This window comes from Capra hircus, chromosome 5, assembly GCF_001704415.2.
Source record: "Capra hircus breed San Clemente chromosome 5, ASM170441v1, whole genome shotgun sequence".
NCBI classification, from domain to species: Eukaryota; Metazoa; Chordata; class Mammalia; order Artiodactyla; family Bovidae; genus Capra; species Capra hircus.
In genome coordinates this window covers 111,079,775-111,104,918 of record NC_030812.1, presented here as the reverse complement: position 1 = coordinate 111,104,918, position 25,144 = coordinate 111,079,775, and the positions used below count along the sequence as shown (strand labels likewise).

The 25,144-nt window shown below is 44.7% G+C and overlaps 2 protein-coding genes across 4 annotated transcripts in view; both read right to left on the bottom strand.

The window, feature by feature from the left end:
- RBX1 (ring-box 1) lies at nt 2,143–15,374 on the bottom strand. Of its 2 annotated transcripts, XM_018048810.1 has the most exons (5): nt 15,241–15,374; nt 13,320–13,398; nt 8,331–8,401; nt 5,180–5,265; nt 2,143–3,194 (listed from the first exon to the last, which is right to left on the bottom strand). In XM_018048810.1, the coding sequence occupies exons 1-5, from the start codon at nt 15,316–15,318 to the stop codon at nt 3,182–3,184; spliced, it is 327 nt and encodes a 108-aa protein (XP_017904299.1). In that variant the 5' UTR covers nt 15,319–15,374; the 3' UTR covers nt 2,143–3,181. The 2 variants fall into 2 exon arrangements, with proteins under 2 accessions (XP_017904299.1, XP_017904298.1); XM_018048809.1 differs by lacking the exon at nt 8,331–8,401.
- The window catches only part of XPNPEP3 (X-prolyl aminopeptidase 3), a 43,850-nt gene continuing 39,195 nt past the window's right edge, over nt 20,490–25,144 (bottom strand). For both annotated transcript variants that reach the window (XM_013964365.2, XM_005681101.3), the window contains one exon: nt 20,490–22,731. In XM_013964365.2, coding sequence (XP_013819819.1) covers nt 22,565–22,731 — 167 coding nt within the window. In that variant the 3' untranslated portion in view covers nt 20,490–22,564. The remainder of the gene's footprint in view (nt 22,732–25,144) is intronic.

Here is a 25,144-nt window from a genome sequence, read left to right as displayed (position 1 = left end):
GTTTCAGACCTCATCACAGCCTGGGTTTAGCTAGAAATATGGCCTCACTTTGCGGGAGATTTCAAAAAGTTCGGAGAAAAAACACCACGATGCTGGAGGCCCTAAAGGGAGGCAGGGGTCCTGACCCTGTTTAGAGGAGTTTTGGGGAGGGCTAGCCTTTCAGGTAACTCAGCACTGAGACAAGGGAGGAGGGAGGTGGACTGGATTGGGCAGGAGATATTCCTGGAAGGACAGGGGGTTCAAGCAAATCCAGCTGAAGCTTCTGCATGGCACTGGGATGAGGTCAGAGGAGCTCATGCCAGGCTGGAAAGAGAGGAACAGAGATGGGGATGTGCTTTGAGGTTACAGGTCATGTGAGGCTCTGTATGTCAAGGGGTGAAGGCCCAAGTAAGAGGGCAGGGCAGTGGGCTCAGTGGGGACAAGAGGCCCTCAAAAGGTGTCTCAACAGTAGGCTGAAAAATTGGTCCAAGCAGGATGAAAATAAAAGGCATTGAAGGAAAAAATATCACTAGAGGGACTTCCCTGGTGGTCTAATGGTTAACGACTCCTTGCTTCAGGGAAAGGCGTTCGATTCCTGGTCAGGGAACTAAGATCCCACATGCCAAGCAGTGCCGCGAAAAAAGAAACTGATCAAATAGGGGACAAAAACCGAGGAGAGAAAACACAGGCAAAGGACTCTTTTAGAAGAATGTTCTGTTGGCTGAAGAGGTGAATAAAAAATGTCAGATGACATTTTCATAAAATGATGGGCTTTTTAGGAATGTTCTGAGAATGAATAAGAAAACAGTGTAGACGTACCTGGCAGGGGCAGGAGGGGATTAATGATGACCATTGAGAACCAAAGGCCTGGGCTATCGTTGCAGCAGACTGGATACGTAAGAAATGATGTTGGAGAGCTCACCGCAGCACAGGCCATGTTGGAGAATCAGGCTCAGAAAATGGGCAGCCACTGGGACTACGGCCAAAATGATGCCACAGAACTGGTCTCGGAAGGTGCTGGCTATTTAGGCTATTAAACACCGGCTGCCACAACCCATTCGGCTGTCTGCACTGGGTCTTGGGTCAGTGCTGCTGCCCATAGCCACAGAGGATGGCAGGCCGAGTGTCTCTGATGGAGGTGGGGGTACCCTGCCTCTCCAGCTGCTTGGAAGCCGGAGTAGCCGGGATGAGGCACGCTCGTCTATGATGGGAAGTGAGCTCTGTCCATCACCGTAGAGATTTCCCAGCTAGTGGAAGGGGCATCAGTCAAATTAAAGATTTGTTTCAGGTTGTAGCAAGGAGACTAATGTTAACAGTTGGAGAACTGCAATTGTTTTAGAGGAAACTGAAGACAGCCTGTGCTCTGTCAGTGGCGACGGGAACAGAGAAGAGGGCACAGGTTGCAGTGAGAGGGCAGCAGGTGAATGGAGTTTAATGGCTACTTAGATTCAGATGCCTCTGAATGCCTGCGGCTTCAGGAATTGGGATGGGAGAGTTGCACCGCCATTCATCAGGTGAAGGTCTGATCCCTGGTTAGGGACTCCAGATCCCACAAGCCATAAGCGTAGCCAGCAAAAGAGAAGCTAGTCTTTGTGAAAGAGCGACAGAATCCCAGCAGGGATGCCCTGGTTCTAGTCATTCATTCTTAGGTCCAGCCCCTTCTGTGTCCCTTACTCCTTTCAGAGGACACAGCCCCCTAGCCCTCACAAACGTTCCATGACCTAAGCAGAAGCTGGAGTCGGCCGCTCTGCAACCAAGGGTCTTTATGAACACCCAGGCAGAACTCTGCAAATATGTGACGCCAGCTGTGTGAAAACCGTTCTTCTGCATCGCTTAAGTGTTCCTGCAGTGTGAACGACCACCTGAAAGGGGTTTAAAGGTGATTTCTGCCGAGGGTGGAAGGAACATCGACGGCAGCAGCCACCTGGCCCTGAGCGACTGCACTACTGGCGGCCAAGTGGGGAAGCTGGGTTCCACCCAGGTTGGACCTCAAAGTTCTTATTACTAAGCTAGAGGTTCTCAAACTTTTGAGTCTCAGGATCCCCTTATGATCTTACACACTGAAGAAACCAAAGAGTTTTTATGGGGGTTGCATCCACAGATATTTACCACAATGGAAATCAAACTGAGAAATTTAAAAGATTTTAAAAGAACAAAAACCCATCACGTTAACATAAATATTTTTATTCAAAGTAACTAGTTTTCAAAACAAAAGTTAGAAGAGTGGCACTGTTTTACATTTTTGCAAATCTCTTTTATATCTGACTTAGCAGAAGACAGCTGGATTCGCTGCTCTGTTTTTTCATTCAATACGTTGCTTTGTCTGAAGGAAAAAAAGAAAAATTGGCCTTGTACAGACATGCAGCCGGAAAAGGAACTTCGTGAACCTCCTGAAAGTGTTTCCATTACTCCCGCAAGTCCTCAGCACACACTTTGAGAATCACTGCAGTAAATTAACCCGCCTCTCAGTTAAAGACTAAGAGACTGAAGTAGTGTTAGAACTGGCAGTTCTGTCCACAGCCAAGGCATCTTAAACAAATTACAAAGGGTGGTGGTGAGGAAGGGAAACCTGAATTCTCCCGTTAACTCTAAATGACACTGTTTTCCAATTTGAGTTCACAGATTACTCCATCGCCAGCCAAGATGACATATAAATTTTTTTTCAAGTTAACTTTTCTAAACTAAAATGAGAAAGCAACATGTCATACACAAAGTTAACACCTGTACAGCGTTCTCACAGTTTATAAGGCCTCTTTCTGTGCCCACATGATCCTGTTTAGTCCTTAGCAGCCACTTCACGGAGGAGGAAGAGCTCGGAGCAGACAGACCACTCGCCCAAGATCATCAGCAGCAGCCAGGCTGTGGACCAGGCTTCCTCGAGACCAAGCGACGTGCTCACAGGACGATCCTGCTTTGGCTCTGATGAACAAACACCTCACTTTCAAAACCTGGCCTTCCACCCTAGAAAGGGGCAGGAGGCCCTTTACTTGTGTTCACTTTTTGCACATACACAAAAGACAGCGTCTGTTCTAGAATCCAACTGGATTTTATTTGACACAGAATACAGTATGGCTGCCGGAATAGCAAACCGAAAAGACAAAGCAGAAGAGACACAGTTCTATCTAATTTATAATAAGTAACAGGAGGGCAAGGCATTCAGTGGGTAACAAAAACAGTTGAGCTTGATGGAAGAATTCTTTTTCTAGTGCCCATACCTGGAAGACAAAGTAAATTATTAATTCATTCCTTATCGTGATTCCCTGTTTGAGACTGTAACACCTGCTAAAAATATATCCACCAATCTGGTTAAAACTTTGAAGATTGGGTTACAACCCTGGTCTCTGCCCCTTTCAGCCTACCGGCCTCCTGTAACATTGTCCCTACCACCCTCTTCATAGTGATGGTCCCCCACTCAACTGCACCCACCTGACTCTTTCCTGGTGCCAGGCAGATGCTGGGCAGTGACAGGGAGGAGTCACGGCTAATGGCTGTGAAAGGGAGCTGCACTTGATGGCCAGTAAGCAGCTAAGACAGCTTGAATCCTCCGCCCTCTTCCCTGTGGGCCGCCTCTTCCCCTCAACTCCCATACTTGGGCTAGTTTAGGGTAAGACCCCTACAGAGGATAGTAACCGAACAGCCTTCAGTGTCAAAATCTATCACCAGTTCCAATTACAGCCCTGAGTCTGCTGAGCACCGCCGAAAGAACTGTCGAGAAACTAGCTATGGATCTCAGGTCCTTTCTGATTTCCTCAGAGGCCAAAACTTGGCTCCAGAAAGATTATAACCAATGGTAGGACATTTTTTCCACATGTAAGATTTCTTGAACACAGAATCCATTATTATCTTAATCTTTGGCCATGGTTCTTAGTGGGTAGTTTGCCTCTAATGAAAATACTTTGCTACACAGATGGAGACCAGGGCACCAGAATTCTGCATCACTGTTGCCATCATCCTGAAGGGCTGCTAAATTCTTTAAGTACTCCTTATAAGAAATTCGCTTAAAAATTCCCTAAAAAAGTCCTCACAGGGTAGAGCTCCAGCTTGTTAGTGAGAATAACCTGGAAGTTATCCATCAGATTAAAGCATGCTGAAATGAAATTTGCTTCTTATGAATTTGTTTTCCCAGGGCACTCATAACCACAGCCAGGCAAAGTCACCAGCTGGATAAAGCGACAGTGTCAAAGCCTAGCAGGAGGATTCGTCACCCCCCCCACTTCTTAGGCTCAGCCCTGGGCACGTGTATGGGCTATGTGAGACAGTTTTGATCCAAGATGGCACCCTGAGCCTGCTCCACGGCACAGTCAATTACAAAGATCTCTTGAGAACTTCGAAAATCCCCCTTTCCATTAAAAATTTGATAAATTAACTGAAAATTCAACAGATAAAAAAGCGTTTCACAGACAAATACAACAGGCATTAAAACATATGAAAAGCAGCCCAACTTTACTCAAAGTTTTAAAAAATACAATTGAGAACTAATTTTCACCTGTCAGTAGCTAAGATGAAAACGTCTGATAACAAAGCACTGGCAAGAAATGGAGGAGGAAGTCTTCTGCTTCACTGTTGGTAGGGGCTGTGAATTAGTACATACTCTTGGGAAAGGAAAAAAATCTGACACTATCAAAAATAAAAACATACATACTCTTAAACCAGAAATTCCTCTTTTAGGAATTACTAGTACAGACTGATCATTTGAAGTTTTGAAAATTTGCACGCCGTGTATTACTTACACGCTACTACAATTAACAGCAGCAACAATAATGATTTAGTTGAGATAGCCACAGATGCTGTATCAGAATTAATCCCTGTGAGATAAACCAATGAAGCATGATATAATTCTAGCCCAAAGCAAAGACAGATGACATTAGTTAGCCCCTGGAGCCTTATTCTTGATGTGATTGTGGAAATATTTAATAGCTTGCAAAATGAGAATTTGCAAGCTCCTACTACTACTTCCAAAGACCCTACCTAGATGGCTGGGAAACTCTAGGCTGCAAGTTTCTAATGTTGGTTCACCTTATGCACTTTCCACAGAGACGAGTCCTCATCTAACTAACCGAAAGCTACTTTATGAACCAGCCATGTTCTATGTCTTCATCTTCTAAAACTGTGCACCCTCCAGCTTGACGTGGGTCCAAGAACGGCACTGACCACAAAGCCCAACCTTACATACGATGTCGAAACAGCCGGGGACACCTACTTTTGGAATTCCCACTCTCTGTTGTCCAACGGACACACCTGCCGTGTTTTGAGCCAGCGAGAGATGCAGTGGAAGTGGAAAGCATGCTGGAAGAAAAGATACATTTTATTAAAAATAATTCTGTGCAGGCTCAGCCGTCTATGGACAATATATCTCAAGGGGAGCAGGGTGGTGATACACAGCGGCTGGAGAAGAATCATGGAAGGCAGCACACAATGGGAGACAAAAGGTCTACAAGGGGTCACACCCGGCTAGGTGCCAGGCCATGGCCCATGAAACATTTGCGAGAGGCTTCGTTCCTACCAAATGAAGAACACATTTAGGAAGCGTGGCGGGTGTTCACGCAATGAGGTCTCTTCCCCTTTGCCTAAGGTAAGATGGAGTGGGGCTTCCTGGGTCTAGTCGGCCTGGAGGGGAGGCTTGCTTTCCTTACACACAGGCAAAAGGAGGCTCTCAATCATCCGCACATTTCAAATTCCCCACTCTTGGTCTCCAGATCCCTCCCCGTCTTGGAGAAGGCAACCCCAGGAGGGGAGGGTTTTCCTTAGCACGTGGCGGTGCATCACTCCCGCCAACCACCCAGAACTGCGACGGGCACGTCCCCAACCTTCCACACCCAGCTCAACACTGCCCAAAGGACTCTATTTGCAGATTTGCTCATAGAGGCATTGATATTATGAAAGCTTGGTACTCAACAAGCCTCTAGTAGTCGGTGAGATTTTGTCTTAAAAAAGTGAAGTGAAGCGAAGTCGCTCAGTTGTGTCCGACTCTTTGCGACCCCGTGGACTGTAGCCCACCAGGCTCCTCTGTCCATGGGACTCTCCAGGCAAGAACACTGGAGTGGGTTGCTATTTCCTTCTCCAGGATCTTAAAAAAGGAATCTGATAAAGAGGAAGCAATGTGATGGGCACGCTGCATGCAAGCAGCTGGAAGAGCATCAAAGGGCTAGTTCCATGATCAAGATGGGAAGTAAAAGGGCAAAAGTACCAAGAACACTGGTGCTAACAGGGAATGAGGAGCTGGCCTTTGCATTTGGGGAAAAGCAGTCTGTGTGTGTTAGTGACGTGCAGATGCAGTTCTGCAATGATGCTTATCCTTCAGCCCTGCTCGTGTGAGCAGCATCAGGATGGAGCAGCAAGGGTCCCTGCATCTGAGCCACGACGGGTCGGCTGAGGTGAGGCCTAGGGAGAAGTGCTGACACCCCAATACACAATGAAAGTTTGGGCAGGCCTGGCTTACAGCCCCGAAACCTGGTCAGTGTGTCTACCCAAACATGCATGGAACTTAGAGAATCATAATGCGGATTATCATCTGTGAAACCGACTTTCCACAGACAGACACAGAATGCAGTGATGAAGACTAGAGTCCACACCAGTGCACTGGGGCTACTCGGAGGGACAAAGACTCCCAGGGCGACGGCCCTCTGCAAGATCCTTTTAGTCCTGATGCTCACCCAACTTACGGTGAAAAAGAGGAAAAACAAAATTTCCAAAGGGCAGAAAGTGGAGGCATTTTTTCAATCCCCAGGCAGTGGAGACAGGCTCACCTAAGGGCATTCAGGAGCCCCTTCTCCCTCCCAGCTGCCCCACTAGGCTCTTTGCCGCTGTTCAGGGTCCTTGTACTTGCACCCCACCCTGAAGACGGAGGGAAAGAGGGGCTGCAAATGAGGCTGCTGGGCCGGGACAGCATCCCTGAACATCCTCAATCCCAGCTTTCCTCCTGCGCACAATCTAAGACCTATCAATGGACATAACCAGCAGTCTCAAAACGCACTGCCTAGTGCTTTACACTTGACAGGAGGGCTATAAACACCTATTACCTCACTGGAGCCTGCAGCAACCCCGCCAAGCGTGACGGGTATTATCATCTTCATTTTACAGACGGGAAACTGAAGCCCAGATGAGTTAAGTGACGTGCCTAATTCACAGAGCCAGTCCCCAACACGGGAGCCCAGGACTAGTCCAAAGGCTTCAGGCACACCTGCTGCTCTTCGTGGTGGCAGGTCTCTCGAGTGTGACTCTCCTGAGTCAAATTTAAGGAGCAGCGCACTCCTTTTCCTTCCACCACAAAGTGACATGGTTCTCACTCTACACCTGGATGCCACGGAGAGCCAAGAGCCTGATATGCTTTATTCTTTATCCTTGAAGATGGCACAGTCCCTTGACCAACAGGGGCTACTGTGAGACTGCCAAAGGGACTTGCAGGAGGTATTCTAAGCATTTTTTTATTTGAGCAGAGAAAAAGGTTTATTGCAGGGTCATGCAAGGAGATGGGTGGCTCATGCCCCACCCAAACCCTGAACTCCTCTAAGCATTTTTTTTTAAACATAAAATCATTTCATCCTGATTATGATGCTAAGCAGTCTACTAACAGCTCCATTTCATGTGAGGCTTAGAGGGGCCAATACCTTGCCCGCAGCTGCCTAGCAAGTCAGTCACAGAAACAGGGAGTGGTGGTCTGACTCGAGTGTGGCTTCTTGTCATGCTGGGAGCTCTCTGTCCCCTGGGCACAGGACACCCGGACAGGACATTTTTAGCTCATATGACTGGGACTACATGGCTAGAAGGATGAATTTTTAACGTGCTGGAAATAACATATTTGATGTCTATTATCCTTCACAGCTGTCACTCCCTGGAAGGCTGTACATTCAGTCCACCGATGCTGCACAAAACATTTCTGTCACGAAGCACATTTAAAAAAAAACCCAAATGTTAACTTGGTACATCTGCACCCCCACCCCGCCCCCCAGCAACACACACAGGAGTGCTCAATTTATTCACCTGACTTAGTTCCACAAGACACTCAGCCTTTAAGAAAATCTGATAAGCAAGTAAAGATGTCCACTAACAGAATGTTCCAATGATTGTGCCGTAGGCTTTGAAGGCAATTCTCAAAGACAAAGCCCAACAATGTTGCTGCCGATGCTGGTATACTTCATAGTTGAGACAAACTACTGCCTCTATAACTAATAATTTTTACGGGTGAATAGTACAATGGTTTTAAATGCCTTTCTTTTTTTTTTGCTATCTGTGTACCTTTGGGGAGAAAGATGGGCTAGTCTTTTTTTCCCTAGTTAGTTACAAGATGGGCAAAGAAGGAGAAGCAGTACTATGTTTACAAGCCATGCTGGGAGGAAAAGATATTGCCTTACGTTACAGACGCCCCATGCCACGGTGCACTCTTCAGAAGTAGCGGACGCTTGGTTGGCTTGACATTCTATGCCTGCGGGAACAAGAGCGACATGATCACTGGCCCCCACGAGTAATCACCTTCGACCTCCAGTGGCTCTACCCACGCGCGAAGACATGACAGGCGAGGGGGTGGTGGTGATGGCCTCAACTGGAACAGAATTTCAAGTGGTTAATTAGTTATAATTCTTTTTTAATGAATGTGGAAAGGGGTGATGAACAGAGAAGGCAGAGCTATGACTTAACAGCATGCTTTGCAAAGAATTCCTCCCCTGATTCAAAAACAGAGCAACACAGCAAAGGGTGCTTTCTAATTCTGAACGTGACCTGACTTGTCCAAATGACAGTGATTCCTCCTAATGTGGTAAATTTAGTAAATTCTTAAAGCCACCTCCTAACTCTTGGTGTTCTGAGAACTGGCGTCTTCTCTGTGCGGGGTGAATGTTTGCTCTTGGGCCCTTACACCACCCAGGTTTGCCACATGAAAGCCTCATCGGCAAGCTCCAGTCCCTGAAGGAGTCAGGCAGACACACGGAGCTGGTACAGAGCAAATTAAAGGGGGTGTAGAGGGCTGTGGATGCTCTGCGCGAGGACATCAAAACTCAGGTCCTCAAAGCACTGACAACACAGCAAGTTTGTGAGGCCGACAGCTTGGAGAACTGGGGGTCACCAGCTGTGATGCTTACTGCCCCGAGACGTTTCTGACCAGTAAGTGGAACAAATTACCGCCAACTACCCAAATATCCATTTCAGAGGGGGAAGGGAGGGAACTTAAATGGAATGAAAATTTGACTGAGATCAAGAAAGGATGAGTAAAGCTTGATTGGGGATAAATATTCCAAGAACAAGAATTACTAGTGTGTAATTTGCTTTCTCTGAAGGTGGTAACTAAATGGAGTCTTCTTTCTGATGAATAAAAAGCTTCAGGAAAGTCTATTTAATAGGAGGCAATTATTTCATACTTAATAGGTGGAAGATAGTAAAACTGTAAGAAAATAATGCTGAGATGTTAACTTGGTCTTGGGAAGTGATATATAACATAATAATGCTTTTCCCCATCCTTCAAGAAAATGAATGGCAAAGGATCTGAAATCACAGAACTTCTTTGCTACCCAGATTCACAGTTTAAAGAAAGTAACTGGTTTTCCTTCTGAGAAAAGTAGAGAACCTAGCTAGGGTCTATGTCATAAATTAAAAAATATATAGGGGGAACTTCCCTGGCGGTCCAGTGGATAAGACTTTGTTCCCAATGCAGGGGGCCTGGTTTGATTCCTAGTCAGGGGACTAGATCCCACATGTTGCAACTAAGACCTGGCATAGCCCAATAAATAAATGAAGATTTTAAAATATTAAAAAAAAAAAGAAGAATGTACGGGGGCTGTGAATGCACCCTGTTCCAAAGAGATGCAGAGAAAAGAAAATCTGATGTTCTTCAAGTGGAATCCTCTCACTTAGATGCGGACTATGTATTAAGAAATCAGCTAAGTAAGAGGCACAATTATTATTACTTAATAATGAAACTGTTTCAAGGCATATTACCGTGTTTAAATTTTTCTAGGTCTACATATTTTTAGGGGGCTGTCTTTCTACGCCAACTGCAAAGTAGGCTCTCAGTACTTGAATAAGGAAACAAAAATGGCTTCTATAAATAGAGAATGGGCGCCAAATATGTATCTATTCTTTATCAGAAAATTCTTAAGAAAGAACAAAAATAAACTGCACAGCACAAGGAATATAGCAAACATTTTATAATAACTTCAAAGGGAGTATACGCTATACTTTCAATCACTATGTTGTACACCTGAAACTAATAAAATATTGTAAGTCAGCTACACTTTAACAATAATTTTAAAAGCAGAAATAGGACTGCAATCTAGAATGCCAGATAAAAGGGGATAAGGCATGAAAAATTACTCTAAGTGTTCTCAAAGATAAAATGTTTTCAAGCTTTTGGTTCAGAGAATGAGCACAGGGGTTTAGTCGTTTGCTTAAACAGGGGAAGAAATTGCTCACTGTCAGCCTAAAGCAGACAAAAAGGCAGCATGCAACAGGTTCTTATCAGACCCCTGCAAAGGCACAAGTGTTCTTACAAAGCTTGAGGACTTTAACACAAGGGCCGTCACCACCAGAGGACTGCTAAAGCAGCAATAGCTTCTTCCCGGAAGTGAAGAGATTTCACCCTTTGAAAACACGGATGGATCTTTTTTGTGGTTTTAGGAAAAGACTAACTTATGGGCAAAGGCTGGGTCTAAGCACTTCTGGACAACCCTTCATCTGGGACAAGATTACCAGAGGTAATGGAGAAAATGACACCTAGCAGATTGTATTTTTCAGCAACTCTTTAAAAGAACCAAGAAGCAGGGTAATGCAAAGTGAAGTCTGAGGCTATAAGTAGGACATATAGTATCAATCTGGATGCCAAAAGGGAAGTCTTCACACCAAGAATGCTTTGTAGGTGGGTTCAACTGGAGCTCAGCCATAATTACTCACTTATTTATAACTATGTATATAATTATTCATTTAACACCAGGCCAGAATTTGTTATAAAATGGCCACTGTTAAATCATGATTCTTATTTTCATCTTTAACGAAAAGCCTTTTTACAAGAACCATAATTCATTTTTGAAAGGAAGACAAGTCCAGTTGCAGTGACCAGATTTCTTTAGTGTCTGTAATAGGCAGAAGGGTATGTTTCATAACGGTAAAGACCTGAGCCCAGTCACTGTTTTATCCTGGAGCCTTGCAAAACACCCAGGGTGTAAATATTCATCAAATGAATAAAACACATGACGTGAAATTACTTTGTTATAGGGAGTTCAGTGCTCTCCTTCTGCATCTGACATTTAAAATATATGATAAAGCAGGCGTCTATCTTGGAGAAGGAAATGGCAACTCACTCCAGTATTCTTGCCTGGAGAATCCCATGGATGGAGGAGCCTGGTGGGCTACAGTCCTTGCGGTCACAAAGAGTCGGACATGACTGAGCGACTTCACTCTCAGGTGTCTATCTAAAAGCCCACATCAACCCCTCAAGCGTTCAACACTAAGAAAAGACAATATCAATGGCCTTTGTCTGTCACTGTCTTCTCAAGAAGTCCATTCTCTTGCAACCAGAGAGACACACAATGACTTAAACACAAGAAGTTAAAAAAAAAGTCAGGATTATATAAAATCATTAAGTATTTATAGAAGAGAGCCTCAAGAAAGTAAAATTTTCTCTGGGTACAACTCCTTGTAAAAATGCACAGCCAAAAAAAAAAAAAAGGGCAAGCATGTAATCAAAAACCCCACCCAAGCACATGGAAAACCGTGCATGTGTTTTTCTGTGATGGGTCTTTTCTATCTCCATTAAACATCATGGTAGCTGCTGATCTGCTTTGACTGTTGTGTGAAAAAGTGTTAAAACAGGGTCAAAACTCAAAGAAACCAAGGGCAGTAAACGACCAACACAGACCAAGACTACTTTCCAACACAAAATATTTGATTTGTGCTTTCCAAGTTGCAGTGATCACAGACTGGCCCCCTGTTTTGTTTCTGTTCTTCACAGAGCAAGCACCTAGGGAGAAACTATTATGCACTTGAACACTATGCCAGATGCTAGAACACAGCTGTAAATAACATGGAATTATGAAGAGCCAACTAAGTTAAATGACTGCCACAGAATCTCAAAGGAAACTATAGGACATCTTGGAAATACTGAACAGAACTGTTCTAGCTTGTGTTTGTGTGTATGTAAGTATGGTCAGGGAAAACATCTTTGAGCAAGTTTAAGGTGAGATCTGAAGACCAACTAGGGGTTAGTTCTGCATGACCTAATAAGCAGCCCTGGCCACGTATGGCTATTGAGCACCTGAAATGTGGCTAGTCTGAAATGAGATGCACTGGAAGTGTATAATGCACTTTGAAAACTTAGTACAAAAAAAAAGTAAAATATTTTGCTTTAAAATATTGATTACATGTTGAAATTTAAAATATCCTGGATATAGGATAAAATACAAATCATCTGTTTAACTTTATTAATATGAGTATCAGAAAATGTTAAATTATGTATGTGCCTGCATCTTTGACTCACACTTAGTGCTGAGTCAGATAAAGATAGGGGGAGAGTGGTAGAGAAGCGATGGAGAAGATTCAAACAGGATATATATAAAGGTTCTAAACAAGAGCACAGGCAGCTCAAGAATGGAGAGAAAGTCAGAGGAACTGCCAGAGTAAAGCAGGACAGCGGCTCAAGAGAAACCCAAAGAGACAGGTAAGTCATTGAAAACTAAGTTATAACTTCAGTTGTAGAAAGCTGCACATTCTTTGTGCTATTTCTGATTTCAATCAAACCATTTTAGTATCTGGATGAAAAAATGACTGTTCCTGGTGTGATCAACATTCTGGCCCCCTATTACTATAAGGATACTAACTTCCATCAACAACTAGAACCAAACCTACTATGTATTGCCTACTATGTGTAATGAAATATGTGGAAATTGAAATGAAAGTTCTTTAGAGCAATGAACTGACTACTGAGGTGTTGGCAGTGATGCCCTCTAACTACATTTGGGGCTAACACTGAAAATCCACTCTTGGGCCTCTTTTCTTCATAAATTTTCCCCAGCAAAAACTAGTGCTGGGCAGAATGTTTTAGCTCAAAGTTAATTTTCTTTCATTGCTTTTGTCTTTGAGTGTGGTTACGTGATGGGAAATAGGATATAGTCAACAGGACCTGCGTGTCCACAATTCATTCTAAATGTGGCCCTGCCATCTTTAGGTTGAGCAGATTTATTCTGAGAGATGGGTATGCCTGCAGGATATCATAAAAAGCTACTTTATTTGAAACGAGATGTAGAAGGCCCCAAATGCTCTGACTATATTTCTTTGTGAAGAAGAAAACTGGTCACATCAGGATAGCCGCAATCTCTGTAACCTTCTCAACCTCCCCCCATCCTCCTTCAATTACTTACAAAGATCCATAATGTGGTTCCTGCAGATGGCACAGTTATCAACCACAATATCCCAGGCCCAGAGGGCTACTGCATTCCACTGCAAAGAGAAAACAGGGAACAATGCACTCCACTCCTCGTAACAAGGACACACAAACAACACATAAACCACACACACACTCTAGGATTTCATGCTGCACTTATCATCTTTTTGGCTACAAGGACCACTAAACAAAAGAGCTGCTGGATAGTACATTACTCTCATTTATTATTTCAGAGAGCAAGAGCTACACTATGCACACCCATTCTCCCAACAGTCGAGTAAATGAACACAGAAATGAAGGTCATCTTTTAATTTTTACCTACAGTTTAGGTGGCCATGTCAATGCAAACAAATCAGGAATAATGTATAAGTGTCTGGTTTAGGTCTAATAATCACAAACGTGAATTACTGCACAGGCTCTCCTGCAAACTGCCAGTTGCAGGAGAGCTCAATTTCTGCATAAATGAGTATCTGCTCTTCAAGGCAACTCTGGAAGCAGGAATAGGGGAAAGCAAGGAACAGAATGAACTAAGATGATGATTGGATCATAAAACGGGTAATCATGGGATAAGCGGATAACCAATCACCCAGTGTCAGTACACACCAAGGTCATCTCTTAAATCTTACAAGATAATTGCATAACAAACTTTAGAATTTTGTTTCCTATCTGCTTAGACTGTTATATTTAATTTCCGCAAGAGTTTATCTAAAAGTAGCATTTAAGTAACTCAACCTTCTGACTTCTGCAATTATAAATATTTCCAAACTCCTTTTCATCCACGAATCTGGTGCCACTTCCTTAACTTTCATCTCTTTCTAGCCTAGTTCTCAGTGTCTGGTAACTTCTTCAGTACTTTTCACACGACAGCTTCAACTTGGAGGAAAAAAAAAAATCCTACTTCTATTCTTCAATATGGCTGCTGGCTGTACCTGAGCATGCAGTGCCCACAATGAAACGACAAAAAGCACCAGGAGGGGGAATACTGCCAGGGTCTAGAACATCTTCCCTATTTCAGAGTCTTCATTTTGTACATATTTGTTTTACCTTAGTTGGGAATCGGCACTTTTCTCCCAAACTGTATAGTTGCAAACAACCGTAAGGCATTTCATGCAAATAGACACGTTTCACACATTTCTGCTTTTCCATTTCTACCAGGTCGTTCGCAACTAGTACTCAACTCTCGCTAAATGACACAAGGTTTGAGCTCACATTTTAACAAATTCCACCATGCTTTGTTTTTTTGGACAGGGGATTTCTGGATATGACCGCAGGACTCGGGGCAGCTTTGTGACAAACCTACAGACCTCTCAGAAGAGCCAAGAGATACACTCGAGACACTTTTAACTTGGCAAGGGAGAGGACCGGAGAGGGGTAAGGGAGGCCTCGGTTAGGCGAAGACCAGGTCGTGGTCCGTCAGAGGGACTCCAAGTTTCAGACAGGGGCAAGGCACGGAGATGTCCAGCCCGGGTCCTCAGAGGCCTCCAATGCGGTAGGACCTCAGGTTCCCGGCTTTCGCCGCACTGCCCCCATCCTCCACCCGCCGCAAGGCTCCGACTCCCCCCTTCCACCCACCCCACCCGCTCTTTCCCCACCCCTCCGCCACTCCAGTGACAGCTCAGGCGCTTGGCTCCTGCAGTCAAGTCGCAACCGCACTATCTCAATAAGCACTTCCGTGATTGGCCCCTCAGCCTCTGAACGAAACCAACACCGCCCCGGACAGTGGGCCGCAGCCACGCCGATCAATCCTAAGGCCCGCCCCCCGGCTTCCTTTCCTGGTACCCTGTCCCAGGAACGCCCTGAAATGAAGCCCTTTCCTCCGCGCTTCGGTCATCCTCGGGCCTGCCAGCCAGATCCGCGTCTCTCTAGCTTCCCCGAGGAAGGCGCTGGCGAGACCCAACCTTTTTCACTTCAAAGCGCTTCTTGCCCGCGCCGCTGTTGGTGCCGCTCGGGGTATCCACATCCATCGCTGCCGCCATTTTGGAAATACACAGTCTGTCGGCCGGCTACTGCGCCTGCGCGCCAGCGCACGCCTCACTTCCCCTCCCACCCTGGCACCTCCTCCCTCACCCCACCCCTTTCTGGCGCGCTAGGGGCAGGTAGGGGCGGAGCGTGTAGCCACGCCCCTTAAAGGCGCTGGCGCTAGTTTCCCCCCCACTCTACCCCTCCTCACACACCTACCCCGCGTTGGCCGGGAGGAGGCGGAGGCCGGAGTGGCTCGGGCGGGGCGGGGCGGGGCGGGGCGGGGCCGGCCGACGCGAGCGAGCTGGGTGGAGACGTTCGAAAGGACCCGCTCTTGTTGCCCTTCCCCCTGGAAGCCCCCAGCCACACTCTCAGCTGGGGCGGCGGCTGCTTTCTTCGCCTGCACCGCGACCTGCAGCACCGGCTCCGCGTCTCGTTCCCCGGCGCCGCGCAACCCCCGCTGCCCGCCGGTCCTCGTCGCGTTCTTCCGGGGAAGGAGCAAGGGTGGGCGTCCCGCCTCCTGCTGCCGCCAAACCTGAGACCTCACACTGGGCTTTCCAGATACAGATCGGCTCTGAACCCGGCGGAGGTGCTTACCCTCCCTGAAAGGCCGTTCGAGTTCCTGATTCCAATTCGGGAAATCCTCAGCATTCAGCGGGAAGATGGTCTCCCCCTCCTGCCCAGTGTCCTCCCCAGGACTGAACTGAACAGGCATTCTCCAGCCCTGCCTTCACCTGCCCACCTGAAAGAGGGGGACGGAGGAGGCTTAGGAGCCTGGGAAGTGCCGGCCCCAGCCTACCCCAAATATACCAGTCCGCCCTGGAAGGGCCTGTGGTTCAAGTGCACGATTTCATCTTCACTCGCTTGAGCACACTCTTCCCATTCCTCAACGAGTGCTCATCTTTCTCCTTAATTTCGGCCCTCTTTCCTCTAGTTGCGCTATCCTCGCATTTGAAGTCGCTGCACTTTTTGAAGTATTTGTGTGAGGTATTTGCCACTTATTCTTACTGATCATTCCTTAACCGCAAAAGCACCTGTACTTTCTGTCACCTTCCCATCTCTAGACCAGGCTCCACTTTTTCATCTCTAATCCTGCAGAGGTATGACTCTGCTCGATCACTCTTAAATCTTGTGTTGACTTTTTTGAAATCGCATGTTTTCTCTTAAAAGAAAATTGGAGTGATGGATTGTGTTGACTCCACTGTTAAACCAGAAGAAATAGGATTTGTTTCCTTGTCTTAATCGTAAAGAACAACAAATCTGTGGAAACACCACCACAGCTTTAACCAGACTACAATATAGAAAATTTGTGTGAGAGGAAACCTTACAAAGCAAGTTTTTTTAAATTAATGATTCCATTTTAGGAATTCAGTTATTTGTTTTCTTGCCGGAGTATTGGAAAACCAGAGTAAATTAAAGTATTGAGGGCATATGAAGGCAATGGCACCCCACTCCAGTACTCTTTCCAGGAAAATCCTATGGACGGAGGAGCCTAGAAGTCTGCAGTCCATGGGGTCGCTGAGGGTCGGACACGACTGAGCGACTTCACTTTCACTTTTCACTTTCATGCATTGGAGAAGGAAATGGCAACCCACTTCAGTGTTCTTGCCTGGAGAATCCCAGGGACAGGGGAGCCTGGTGGGCTGCCCTCTATGGGGTCGCACAGAGTCGGACACTACTGAAGTGAGTTAGCGATATCTTCATTCAACAAATTCATTGAATGTGTACTGAGTCCTGTTGTAAATGGGAGAGATACAGTGATGCAGAGTCAAACACCTCATAGGGAAATAATATACAAGTCAACAAACATCAGAAAATCGCAGGTATCAATAAGTCAAAAAAAGTCATGAGACTGAGGAGATGGAGGCAATATTAAAATAGGTGATTAGATAAGGCCCCTATGAGGAGTAACATTTCAGCTGAATTCCTTGCAAGGGCCTAAAAGACCCTGTATGATATGCTTCCAGTTCATTTTACTGAACTTTTTCCTTTAGTGGTACATGTACCTTCTCACTTTTTGTTTGTTTACTCATTTATTAGATTTATTGCTTCTGTGTGTCTGGCCAGGAGAAGGAATATTTTATTATTCTCTTTATTTTTGACTGCCTTGTGCAGGTTGTGGGATCTTTGTTTCCCGACCAGGGTTTGAACCTGGGCCCTCAGCAGTGAAAGCTTGGTATCCTAGCCTGGGAATTCCCTACTGTTTTATTGATAACAAATACTCCTAGAACAGTGCTTGGTCCGTTGTATGTGCCCACTAAGTGTTGATTGAATAAATTTGAAATTTATGGAGCAAGGGTGGTTAAGAGATGTGAGACAGGCAGGTAGGGGTCAGATCAGGTGGGGATATTATTGTAGATGTTATTGGAAGGCATTGGAGGGGAACAGTGTAAGGGAGGGGACTCACAGTGACATGTGTGCATGCACACATGTACTCAGTTGTGTCTGAGTCTTTGCAACCCCCTGGACTGTAGCCCACCAGGCTCCTCTGTCCATGGGATTTTCTAGTCAAGATACTGGAGTAGGTTGCCATTTTCAGGGGATCCTCCCGACCTAGGGATTTAATATGAGTCTCTTGTGTCTCCTGCATTGACAGATGAATTCTTTACCACTGCGCCACCTGGGAAGCCCAAAAGTGACTTAATCTTATTTGAATTTTGAAAAATTTTAAACTTTGTTGGAAGCAGGTATTGTAGAGATACAGGAGAGGAAGCAGCAACAGTTTGCAAGTTGTTTGCGCTGTGAAGAGCTACGGTGGGGGCTGTTCCATTAAGCTATGAAAGCCTCATGTACTGATCTTTCCTTTGGATATTTTCCTGGCTGTGATGATTGGCCATGCCTTTCTGTATACTAGCTCCTGCTGCATAAACTATTTGTAGACCCCATATAGATTCTTACCCTTCATAATTTTAGTTTACAATGCAATGGGCTGTTCAGTTTAGCTCTGTTCAGTTGATCCACCCATTCATTCATTCAACAAATATTCCTAAAATATTCACAGAACCTGCTGTGTGTCAACTCTACCATATTGCTTTAGATTCAAAGGTATCTGATATTCTAAGAACTTGGAAAAGTCACTTTTCCTCATTGAATTTACCATATGTAGAAGAGAGGCAATAGTCAGTTAACGATAATTCCAGTGAATTTTAGCAAAGAAGTAAAGGGTGCCTTGAAGCAGAAAGACTGCCTGGAAGGTAGAGGAAGTCCTCTTAGAGGAAATGGTTTGAGATTGAAGGAGAGCCAGACAAAGAAGACTGGATGCAGTGGTATGCTGGTAAATAAAATGAAACAGCTCTTGGGATTTCCTTGGTGGTCCAGTGACTAAGACTGTAAGCACCCAATGCTGGGGGCCCAGGTTCAATCGCTGGTCAGGGAATTGGATCCCATGTGCCACAACTAACAGTTTGCATGCTGCAACCAAAGATCCTGGGTACAACTGAGACCTGGCACAGCCAAATGGATAAATACTAAAAACAAACAAACAAAACCAGTTCTTAAAAAAGAAATAAAGTTCTGATTTGTAGCTTTAGCAGTCAGACTGCAAAATTCTCAAAAGGTTAACAATTGCTCCTGCAAACTGAGGCAGTTTGGCTCCAGCACTCACACACACTGAGGGATGTGGAAGAAGGTGCCACTCCAGGTAGAGCCAACAGCATACAGAGGGGCTGCAAGCATAGAACGCACAGCACACTCGTGAGGAAGCCTGGAATGGCTCAAACATGAAGAGAACCAGTGTGATACGAGTCTGCAAAGATGTGCAACAATCGTTAGCCTCTTCCCAGATCCATAAGTTGGTATCTTGAAATTGGCCATAATTGTCCTATTTATGCCATGGAAATTGGCAAATGCTACAACTGGGGATTCCCTTATCCTCCTAGAGTCAATTGATCAACATTTACCACTGGTATGAACCAGGGCATGTGATGTTCGGTAGAGCCATGCGAAGAGTTTTGGTCTTTATCTACAGTGATGAGCAACCACTGAAGGATTTTAACCAGTCACATGGTCAGATGGGGCTTCCCAGGTGGCACCAGTAGTAAAGAACCCAGCTGCTAACGCAGGAGATACGGGATGCAGGTTCGATCCCTGGTTCAGGAAGATCCCCTAGAGGATGGCACGGCAACCCACTCCAGTATTCTTGTCTGGAGACTCCTGTGTCCATAGGGTCACACGCCTGAAGTGACTCAGCACAGGCTCAACAGTTGTGGTGCAGGGGCTTTGTTTCTCCGAGGCATGTGAGGTCTTCCTGGATTGGGGATTGAGTGTCTCCAAGGCATGTGAGGTCTTCCTGGATTGGGGACTGAGTGTCTCCTGATTGGAAGGCAGATTCTTAACCACTGAGCCACCTGAGAAGGCTGCCCCCACCCCGCCCACCCCCCGCCTACCCAGTTTGCTTAAGCTGTAATTGACAATACTGTAAAGTCTACATCCTAATGATTTGATACACATATATACTGTGAAAAGATGTCTCCCATCGAGTTAATTAACACATCCATCACCTCACAAATTTCTTTTTTTGGTGTGTGAGAACATTTAGGTTTTACTTTCTCAGCAGATTTCAATTTTTCAATACAATGTTATCAAGTATAGTCACCATGTTATATGTTACATCCTTGAGTAAATCTAATCCACTGGTTTCCCCCTTCTATGACTGATAAGATTATTCCAAGTTTGCCAACATGATTGTGTGACAGTCGTCAATGAATGCTTTGTAAAACAAAATACTTTGTAAAACAAAAGTTGCATTTAAAGCTGTGAACTTTAGATTTGAAAATAACACACAAACACCAACCATACATTCTTATATTGTTTTATAGTTTATTTTTAAAATGACAGTAACAAATGCTCTTCCCTTGTTGGGGAATAATGTATTTATTTTCAGTCAATAGCGCCTTAAAAAGTAACAGCATTTTGTCCAAATTGAACTTATATAATTGCACAAAAGTCAAACAAAGCATTAAGAAATGCTCACAAAGACTGCAGTTCCCTCAGCTCCTCATGAAGCGAACCCCCAAAGGCTTGGGTTTCAGTGGAGACCCCTGACCTGAATAATACTGATGCTCACCCCGAGTTCTCAGGGACACACAGGCAGAGGTGAGAGCAGCCAGGAAGACCCATCTGCTTTGTGATGGTGGAATTCTGCTCTACCACTAGGGCTTAATGATACAGTCACGTTCTCATGTTAGAATTATTAAGCACTTCAGCTTGAAGTATATTTGTTTAGGCTTAAAACACACCCTTATCAGCTTACATTCTGGGATACAGATCCCACTTCAGGAAACTTAAAAAAAAAATTAAAAATAGAACCACACCGTAAAAACCTCTTCCAAGAGAGGTCCTTTATGCTGCCACCCCGGCCCTCATGTACTTTCTAACATACATACAAAAATAAGTTACATGATCGCTGATCATATGCCAGCTGAGGGATGGTAAACAGAGGCTAACTCAAAGCCCAACTCGTTTTATTGACAGCAGTTACTGGAAGGACTCTGAAGGCACAGCTGGGCTGGTGAAAAGCCGCTGTGCTGTGTCTGTGATCTGACATGGACACAGGACAGGAGAGGCAGCACGCACGCATCATGTCTGCAGTCTTTCTATTATTAAGAAAGTTAAGGAGGATGTTGGTTATGTATGTCTTAAAATATGTAACAAAGCCCATTTTTAAAATTTTAATGAGATACAGTGTCTTCATCTGGAGGTTTAACTTACTTTATGGCTTTGAAACCCAGTTAATATATAATGTCTATAGTAGGAGTTTTCCTTTTCTGACCATACGAAAGTTAATGAAAAGATAACAATATTTTGAAAGAAGACACACAAAGACAGCTTTAAGTCACCATGAGAGGTACCTTCCTAACTTGGGTACAACTATGCGAAGAGGAGAGTTATTATTCTACTTCTTAACTGCTGGGTTTCAAATTAAAGAAACATAGTCACAGTTTCTTTATCACAGGGAGAAATAGCAACTCCCGAATACTTTCACAGCCATAAAAGTATGTGGCAGAGGCAACAATGCTCCTCTCCTAGCCTCTTCTTCCCTAAAGCAATTATTTTCTTAAATTTATGTTCTAACAGCATGTTTTATACACCTTGGGTTCATATTCAGGTTTAAAGGAGGTGAATACACTATTTCCTAAAGCAGCCCCCTATGACTGAAGCTCCCAAATAAACCATCTGCAAGGGTCTAGCCCCATTCACTCTGCAAACTGAGTTTAACATAACTGCATTCAATGCTGTATGGAGGGAAATGCTAGCCTTTCCCATTGCCCGTCCAGTGCTAACGTCCAAGGAAGGAAAGGATCAGAGGGTGTTTACAGCTACTGGCTGGGTTCCATGGTTTGCTTTTATCAGCGCTAGAGGAAATCACAGAATGATAACCGGGTGCTGTTCCCCTGACTTTTAACAGGGTGAGCAGAGGATCTGCCCTTGGCCAGAGAAGCAGCTTCAAGGCTGTGCTCTGAAGATCGGTGTGGTAAGAGTCTATAAAGACAGCAAGGGTATCTGGGAAAGGAGTGCTCTTTAGATTGAAAATAGACAGATGGCGGTCTGGATCTAGAGCAGACACATACATACTTTTCTTTCTCTTCCATTTCCTTATCAAGACTCTAAACACCTTCCAGGTCCCAGGCAACCAAATAGTAAGAAAAGCTCAAAAATGTTCTGTTCGATAGCTAGTGTTGCTAGAATCTGGACTGTGGCTCAGTGATGGGGCTGGAGAACACCAGTGCCCCGAGGGCTCACATGGGCTCCTGAACAGGTAAGGCAGGTATTATGGCAGGTACATCCTGGCCACCCACAATCACTGACAGGTGGCTTTCAATGTAGGCAGACTCTGGTGATTAGCTCGAAGTACAAGCATTACACAAAAATTTTATGATATTAGGTAGATCTCAGGAAAAGTGCAGAAGGGGAAGGACCTGGAGAGGAGAGAATTTTCCACAAGTGCCAACTGGAATGCATGAACATATGTAACCAACATCTTTCCTTATATCTTAACATTAACCTTGTCTCGGTCATTATTTCTACAGAATTAATGTTAATAAAGTTGCAGTAACATACAGTCCAAAAATGCAATTATTCCAAATTTCTAGCCACAGAAAACAAAAAGACAACACACATAATCACACAGACTCACACAGCTGCAGCACTCCCCAATGGAACACATGAACAAGTGTCCACACAGAGACCCCTGGAAAGCACACACGCACAGATGCCTGCGTCCACCCCTCCTGCACCTGAGACCCACGCGGGCTGCCGTGAGGGTCAAGAGGCCCTACTGCATATCTGTTCGATGTCCTTCATCTCTTTGGGACAATCTGCAGAAAGGATGAGCGGGGATGCCTCAGTCACCACCACATCATCCTCAATTCGTACACCGAGACCACGGAACCTCTCGGGGGCATCTTGGTCGTCCTCCGGAATATAAATTCCTGAGAAGCAGAAAAAAGAAGTAGAATGTTTGGTTCAGAAATGGCAGTGACTGGATGATTTGGGGCAACTAAGTTAACCACTTTGTGTTACAATTCATCTGTAAAGCCAGGATCCTAACAGTACCTACCAATAAAAATGTGGAGTGAAAGTGAGGTAATAGATATAAAAAAGAATCCAAGTCTATACCCCAACCAGTAATGCTGAAGAAGCTGAAGTTGAACGGTTCTATGAAGACCTACAAGACCTTTTAGAACTAACAGCGAGAAAAGATGTCCTTTTCATTATAGGGGACTGGAATGCAAAAGTAGGAAGTCAAGAAACACCTGGAGTAACAGGCAAATTTGGCCTTGGAATGCGGAATGAAGCAGGGCAAAGACTAAGAGAGTTTTGTCTAGAAAATGCACTGGTCATAGCAAACACCCTCTTCCAACAACACAAGAGAAGACTCTACACATGGACATCACCAGATGGTCAACACCAAAATCAGATTGATTATATTCTTTGCAGCCAAAGATGGAGAAGCTCTATACAGTCAACAAAAACGAGACTGTGGCTCGGATCATGAACTCCTTATTACCAGATTCAGACTCAAATTGAAGAAAGTAGGGAAAACCGCTAGACCATTCAGGTATGACCTAAATCAAATCCCTTATGATTATACAGTGGAGGTGAGAAATAGATTCAAGGAACTAGATCTGATAGATAGAGTACCTGATGAACTATGGAATGAGGTTCGTGACATTGTACAGGAGACAGGGATCAAGACCATCCCCATGGAAAAGAAATGCAAAAAAGCAAAATGGCTGTCTGGGGAGGCCTTACAAATAGCTGTGAAAAGAAGAGAAGCGAAAAGCAAAGGAGAAAAGGAAAGATATAAGCATCTGAATGCAGAGTTCCAGAGAATAGCCAAGAAGAGATAAGAAAGCCTTCTTCAGAGATCAATGCAAAGAAACAGAGGAAAACAACAGAATGGGAAAGACTAGAGATCTCTATAAGAATATTAGAGATACCAAGGGAACATATCATGCAAAGATGGGCTCGATAAAGGACAGAAATGGTATGGACCTAACAGAAGCAGAAGATATTAAGAAGAGGTGGCAAGAATACACAGAACAACTGTACAAAAAAGATCTTCACGACCTGGATAATCACGATGGTGTGATCACTCATCTAGAGCCAGACATCCTGGAATGTGAAGTCAAGTGGGCCTTAGAGAGCATCACTATGAACAAAGCTAGTGGAGGTGATGGAATTCCAGTGGAGCTATTTCAAATCCTGAAAGATGATGCTGTGAAAGTGTTGCACTCAATATGTCAGCAAATTTGGAAAACTCAGCAGTGGCCACAGGACTGGAAAAGGTCAGTTTTCATTCCAATCCCAAAGAAAGGCAATGCCAAAGAATGCTCAAACTACCGTACAATTGCACTCATCTCACAGACTACTAAAGCAATGCTCAAAATTCTCCAAGCCAGGCTTCAACAATATGTGAACCATGAACTTCCTGATGTTCAAGCTGGTTTTAGAAAAGGCAGAGGAACCAGAGATCAAATTGCCAACATCCTCTGGATCATTGAAAAAGCAAGAGAGTCCCAGAAAAACATCTACTTCTGCTTTATTGACTATGCCAAAGCCTTTGACTGTGTGGATCACAAGAAACTGTGGAAAATTCTGAAAGAGATGGGAATACCAGACCACCTGACCTGCCTCTTGAGAAATCTGTATGCAGGTCAGGAAGCAACAGTTAGAACTGGACATGGAACAACAGACTGGTTCCAAATCGGAAAAGGAGTACGTCAAGGCTGTATAGTGTCACCCTGCTTATTTAACTTCTATGCAGAGTACATTATGAGAAACACTGGACTGGAAGAAGCACAAGCTGGAATCAAGATTGCCGGGAGAAATATCAATAACCTCAGATATGCAGATGACACCACCCTTATGGCAGAAAGTGAAGAGGAACTAAAAAGCCTCTTGATGAAAGTGAAAGAGGAGAGTGAAAAAGTTGGCTTAAAGCTCAACATTCAGAAAACGAAGATCATGGCATCTGGCCCCATCACTTCATGGGAAATAGATGGGGAAACAGTGGAAACAGTGTCAGACTTTATTTTTTGGGGCTCCAAAATCACTGCAGATGGTGACTGCACCCATGAAATTAAAAGAGGCTTACTCCTTGGAAGAAAAGTTATGACCAACCTAGATAGCATATTCAAAAGCAGAGATATTACTTTGCCGACTAAGGTCCGTCTAGTCAAAGCTATGGTTTTTCCTGTGGTCATGTATGGATGTGAGAGTTGGACTGTGAAGAAGGCTGAGCGCCGAAGAATTGATGCTTTTGAACTGTGGTGTTGGAGAAGACTCTTGAGAGGCCCTTGGACTGCAAGGAGATCCAACCAGTCCATCCTAAAGGAGATC